The sequence below is a fragment of the Tauraco erythrolophus genome, chromosome 18 (genome assembly GCF_009769465.1).
Source record: "Tauraco erythrolophus isolate bTauEry1 chromosome 18, bTauEry1.pri, whole genome shotgun sequence".
Taxonomy (NCBI): domain Eukaryota; kingdom Metazoa; phylum Chordata; class Aves; order Musophagiformes; family Musophagidae; genus Tauraco; species Tauraco erythrolophus.
Genome location: NC_141482.1, coordinates 17,102,199 through 17,108,198, shown reverse-complemented (window position 1 = coordinate 17,108,198; position 6,000 = coordinate 17,102,199). Strand labels below are relative to the sequence as shown.

The 6,000-nt window shown below is 63.2% G+C and overlaps 1 protein-coding gene across 1 annotated transcript in view; it reads left to right on the top strand.

Moving 5' to 3' along the window:
* The first annotated feature begins 5,409 nt into the window (after positions 1-5,409).
* The window catches only part of NOL4L (nucleolar protein 4 like), a 59,311-nt gene continuing 58,720 nt past the window's right edge, over positions 5,410-6,000 (top strand). Inside the window, exon 1 of the mRNA XM_086622881.1 lies at positions 5,410-5,719. Coding sequence (XP_086479007.1) covers positions 5,678-5,719 — 42 coding nt within the window. The 5' untranslated portion in view covers positions 5,410-5,677. The remainder of the gene's footprint in view (positions 5,720-6,000) is intronic.

Below are 6,000 nucleotides of genomic sequence, written 5' to 3'. Positions count from 1 at the left end.
CCGCAGCCTGCCCTCTTCGGAGCCCGTCTCAGCTAAGCTGCCCTGATATTTCCAATTAAGCATGTTCGAGGTATTCCGATCACTAATTCCTGATTTCCTTGGTTTTATGTATGTGAAAGAATAACCACACGCCAGTACGATAGTCCCAGGTCTGGGGTACCTCTACCTGAAAAAATGTTACAAAGAGAACTAATGTCCAGTTTATATTTGTTGGAAGTTACTGAGAACAACTTTTACTTACACAGTATAAGTAGTGATGGACCTGGAGTTATCATGCATTTGTCTAGAACAAAGCCCATGGCAGACACCCCGTGCTGAACACCACCCAGGCTCTGCCATCCAGAATCCACAGTTTAAGGTCCAGTGCCACCAAACACTTCCACTTTTTTTCCCCCTACCTTTAAGGACAAGAGTGGCCTCAATATCACGCATTATAATGGGCGAGTCATGAGATTGCTCATGCAGCGCCAAGTTAAACCCTTGTTGAATTGTGCTGGACTGGGACCTAAAACACGGATGTGAACACCCAGCCCGTGTGTGAGTGGTCGTTCCACAATCCCCATTCAGGACTGACAGCTGGCCTCACCTTCCCAAACCAGGGAAACTCCTGTCCGTGCTCTCCAGAGAGTGACCCTCTGTATCGCTTTCTAGGTGGACTCCAAACTGCTTAATGGAAAGACCAGACAGATTCGGCTACTCACATCGAAGAGCAGAGAAGATGTTTAACTGCAACCATTAGCAAACCAGGTGGAAGACAGGGGAGAGACCCTGGCCGAGGCAAGGCTGGCAGGACAGAGCTCGCCACGTCTGGAGGACCAGGAAGCAAAGACCTCAAGCCCAGCGAGTGCTGTACACCAGGCAAAGGTCGTTCACTGCAGTTTCCAGCAATTTTCTACAGAGGACAGTCACTGCCGGAGAGAAGACCGCTGCAGTCCTTCCCTTCCATCAGCCGTGCCTGCCATGTGCCTGGAGCAACTGGCTCACCCTGTGCCAAGTACGCGTCCACCCAAACAAACCGCTGTCTGTGAGCGGGCTCAGGGAGTCTGTGACCGACCGAGTGCCACACGCCGCCCCTCACTCCTCCCTGAGCCCCTCTCCGCCGGTTCCTTCCCCTTTTGGGGACACACTCAGGCCCTTCAGCTGATGTCTTACTCTGCAAAGTCTCGTTCATGCCAAGGAGGGGTGTCTATTAATCATTACAGAAAATATAATGCTTATAGAATCATAGAATCATAGAATGGAATGGAATGGTTAGGGTTGGAAGGGATCTTCAAGACCATCCAGTTCCAATCCCCCTGCCATGGGCAGGGACACCCTCCACTACACCAGGTTGCCCAAAGCCTCATCCAACCTGGCCTTGAACGCTGCCAGGGATGGGGCAGCCACAGCTTCTCTGGGCAACCTGTTCCAGTGCCTCACCACCCTCAGAGGGAAGAATTTCTTCCTTAGATCCCATCAAAATCTCCCCTCTTTCAGTTTAAAGCCATTGCCCTGTGTCCTGTCACTATACACTCTCCTTGGCGCTGATGGAGCTAACGTTTGATGGTCATCATGATTTGGCAGTGATAAAACTCAAATTGGTGCGGTTCATGTGAAAATATCCGGGTTCAATGGACATGCAATCCCCTACCTCAGCTTCAAACAGGGCGGCTGAGGTAGGAGAACACTTCTGTCCATGCCTACGGTGCTGCGAGAGGACATTATTCCCTTTTCCCTTGGCTCCTGAGTAGTTGAACTACCAGGAGGGGAGGTACAAGGTGGGGAATTCAGTGATTTTCTCAGCCAGGAGATCTGATCGCAGTGAGGAAGGCAGCACCCCCCCTCAGCTAGGGCAAGTGGTCATTAAAAGCCTTTGCTCTCTTCCTCACTCAACATCTCCTGCGAAGCAGCTGGACTCCAGCTTCCCCGGCGCTCTGGGACAGCCAGCTGCCCCCATAACCCTTGCGAAGTCTATTCACAGAGCTCTCGTAGGAAATCCCACCCACCCCCATGGCCGCCCCAGTGCCAGCCGGTCCTGGACACCGAGTTCAGCTTGTCCTTGCTTCGCGCCATGCAGGTGGGATGCCCACATGCTGTGGCAGGCTGAGGGCTGAGCCTGGCTTCGTCCGCAAAGTCTTTGCGAGAAAGTTGCCCACCGAGCCCCAACCGTGCGGAACATCCTTCTCTTTTCTGCTGTTTCCGTCCCCCAACGGCTCCTCACAGCAGTCCCCTGAGAAAGCTGCACTTCCACGGCTCACTGAGGCTTGAAAGGATGTCCATCTTATTTCTAGTGGTCAGCAAAAATACTGCAGTGCACTAGCAAGTTCCCGTAGGCATCCTGTACTACGTGCCTTTGGGTAGAACACCCAACACGGGGGCGACCACCTGTGCTCCACGAGCTCCTCTTCAGCAGCGTCACGTTGGGCCCAGCGCAAACTGGGTGGTGACACTGGGAATTTTTTGAGAGGTGTTCAGACATCCAGTGGGGTAGAGAGGGTCAACATGATTTACAATGGCATGTGCCAATAATGAATTTCAATGCTCCAGTGTCACAGACATCCCGTTTTCACCGTACCCCCTCTGGCACGGCTAACCCATGGCTCAGCTCCCGCAGCATTCAATTCCCACCTCGGGGATCTGTCGGATGGCACAGCGGGGCTGCCACAGGGCGAGGGGCAGTGAAGAAAACTGCCCTTCAGCCACTGAAGTGCCTGCACCTTCCCCTTTGCCTCCAGCCCCCGGTGTGGCACCGCTGCCACCTGTGTGCTGGCTGGCTCCGCCACCTCCACGCCCTGCACCTCCAGCACCAGCCTCAGACAACCCTTCCAGGTTCCCACAGGCTCCCGGCTCCGGCTCCTACATCCTCACGCCAGCCCTACTGCTGATGATGATGCAGGAGCCCTTGGTATGCGCCGCCGCCATGCCCCCAGCCGGCATGGAGCAGGCACGTGGCACTGCCAGGTGGGCACGGAGCACATGCGTGGTACTGCCGGAAGGCATGGTGCACATGTGTGGCACTGCTGGGTGGGCATGGAGCACACATGTGGCACTGATGGACACGGAGAACACCGTGTCACCAAGAGACAGACTGGGACCACGTGTGGCACTGCCAGCTGGGCATGGAGCACATACATGGCACTGGTGGACAGGAAGCATACATGTGGCACCGATAGACAGACTGGGACCACATGTGTGGCATTGATGGATGAACCAGGAGCAGACCCATGGCACTGCTGGGTGGGCACAGAGCACACACGTGGCACTGATGGACAGACCGGGAGAACATGCATGGCACTGCGAGTTGGGCATGGAGCACATACATGGCACTGATGGACAGGGAGCACACACATGGCACCCAGGGACAGACTGGGAGCACACATGTGGCACTAATGGACAGACTGGGAACACACATGTGGCACTAATGGACACGGAGCACACACATGGCACCGATGGACAGACTGGGACCACATGTGTTGCACTGCCAGTTGGGCATAGAGCACATACATGGCACTGATGGATAAGGAGCACACGTGTGGCACCCAGGGACAGACCAGGAACACACGCATGGCACTAACGGACAGACTAGGAGCACACATGGCACTGATGGATAAGGAGCACACATGTGGCACCCAGGGACAGACCAGGAACACACGCATGGCACTAACGGACAGACTGGGAGCACACATGGCACTGATGGACAGGGAGCACACATGTGGCACTGCCAGTTGGGCATAGGGCACATACATGGCACTGATGGACATGGAGCACACGCGTGGCACCCATGGACAGACTGGGACCACATGCGTGGCATTGATGGACAGACCAGGAGCACACGTGTGGCACTGCCGGTTGGGCATGGAGCACATACATGGCACTGGTGGACACGGAGCACACGCGTGGCCCCCATGGACAGACCGGGAACGCACGCATGGCACCACCAGAAACATGGCACATGCGTGTGACTGCCAGGGGGACACAGAGCCTCAGCTGCCGGCCAGGACGGGTGGCCCCATCTCGCCCCCCCGGGCCAGCTGTGACCGCCCACCTCCAGAGACCCCTCGGAGACGGCGGAGCAGGACCGGACCGACTCCCGAGCCCCCCTCCCCGCCCCCCCCCGCCGCGGCGGGGCTCGGTCACGCCGCGGGACAGCTGCCCGGCCGCAGCCCCTCCCCACCGCCGGCGCGCAGCGAGGATGCTCTCCCGGTTCTTGCCCGGGAAAGAGGCGCAGAGGGCGGGGGCGGCTGCGGGGGCGAGCGGAGCGAGGCACCGGGGCCGGGGTCCGGCCTTTGTCTCGCGTTCCGGGGCTGGCAGGACCGCGGCTACCCCGGGATTGGCCTCGGGGCGGGGTGCGGTTCTCCCGCTCCGGCGGGACAAACCCCAACCGCTACGTATAGCCCCAACCGAGGGCGCTGCGGGACGATCCCGGTCCTCCCGGTTCCGTCTCGGTCGTTCCAAGCCGTTCCGGCTTCTGATGGACCCCACCGTTACCGTTTTGCCCCTACGGCTCCTCCCCGGCTCTGCGGCGGCTCGGCAGGTGCCCGCCTCCCCCACTACCCCACCACCCCCCCCCTCGCCGGCCCGTCCCGCCGCACACGTGCGCCCGCGCCCCGCCGGCCCTTTGTCTGGGACCGGCACCTGGACCCGCGCCCCCCGACCACCCCTCAACCTGCTCGGTCGGGCCCCCATCACCCCCCCCCCCCTCCCCGCTCCCCGGCCCGACGGGCCGGGGAGCGGGGAGGGGGGGGGGGAGGGTGATGGGGGCCCGACCGAGCCGGGGGAGCGCATCCCACCGGCAGCGCTGCGGGAAGCGGTGGGCGGCCGGCGCGGAGCACGAAAGCCGGGGCGGATGGAGCGGGGCCGGGGCGGTGGGAAGCGGCGGCCCTGGGGCGGGCCAACCGGGGGAGGGGGAGCCGGGGCGGGGGGGGGGGGGGAGGACGAGATGGGGTGGGGGGGGCCCGGCGGCGGCGGCGGCAGCGCGGCCGCTCTAACAGGTGGGATCCCGCTGAGAGGAGGAGGCGGCCGGAGGGGGCGGAGGAGGCAGAGACGGGCGGGCGGGCGGGCGGAGGGAGGGAGGGGGGACGAGCCGGAGCCGCCTGTGATCCTGTGACAGGAGCGGTTGCTGCTGCTGCTGGCGCCGCCGGTGCCTCCCTCCGCCCGGCTCGCCGGGTCGCTGTCCGAGCCCCGGCGCAGCCCCCGCAGCGGCCACCTCCCCTTCCCACCCCCCCCCGCCCCGTCCCCGCCATACACCTCCCCGCTCCATCCCGGCCGTCGCCCCCGCAGCCCGTCCCGGGCCGCGCCAGCGCCGGCCGGGCTCGCCGCGCCGCCCCGGCTGCCCCTCCGCCCGCTCCGGGACAGGGCGCGGGGCCGGGCGCCGCCACCGCCGCTGCTGCCGCCGCCGCCGCCGCTACCGCCGCCGCCGCCGGCCGGGCGATGCCGAAGCCGCCGTTGCTGCTGCGGGGGAGCCGCCCCGGGGACAGCGAACTGGGGCGGCAGTTCCGGGACTGGTGCCTGCGCACCTACGGGGGACTCGGCCAAAACCAAGACGGTGACCCGGAGCAAGTACCAGCGCATCGCCGAGGTGCTGCAGGGGGGATCCGGCTCCGGCGGCGGCTCCGGCGGGGGGGAGAAAGGCAAGTTCCAGTTCTGGGTCCGGTCCAAGGGCTTCCGCCTGGGAAACGGCACCAGGGAGGCGACGAAGATGGGTCAAGTGGTGGTATATGTGCCGGTGAAAACGGGAACGGTTAGTGCGCTCCGTGCCCCGGGGGCTCTGTGTCTGTCTGTCTGCCTGCCTGTCCGTGTCTGTCTGTCCTCCCCGGGGGTGCGGGCGGGGAGGGGGGGGGGTTTTGCCCTGGGCGGGGGCGGGCACCCCCGGGGCCCCTGTCCTCGCCACCGCCGCGCCGGCCCTGTCCCGTCAGCACCGGGCGGCCCAGCCCCGCCGCGCCGCCGGCCGCCGGGAGCGCGCATGCCCCATGCGGGGCGCGACGCGGGGCCCGGCCGCTCCCGCAGCCCCCGCCGCTGCCG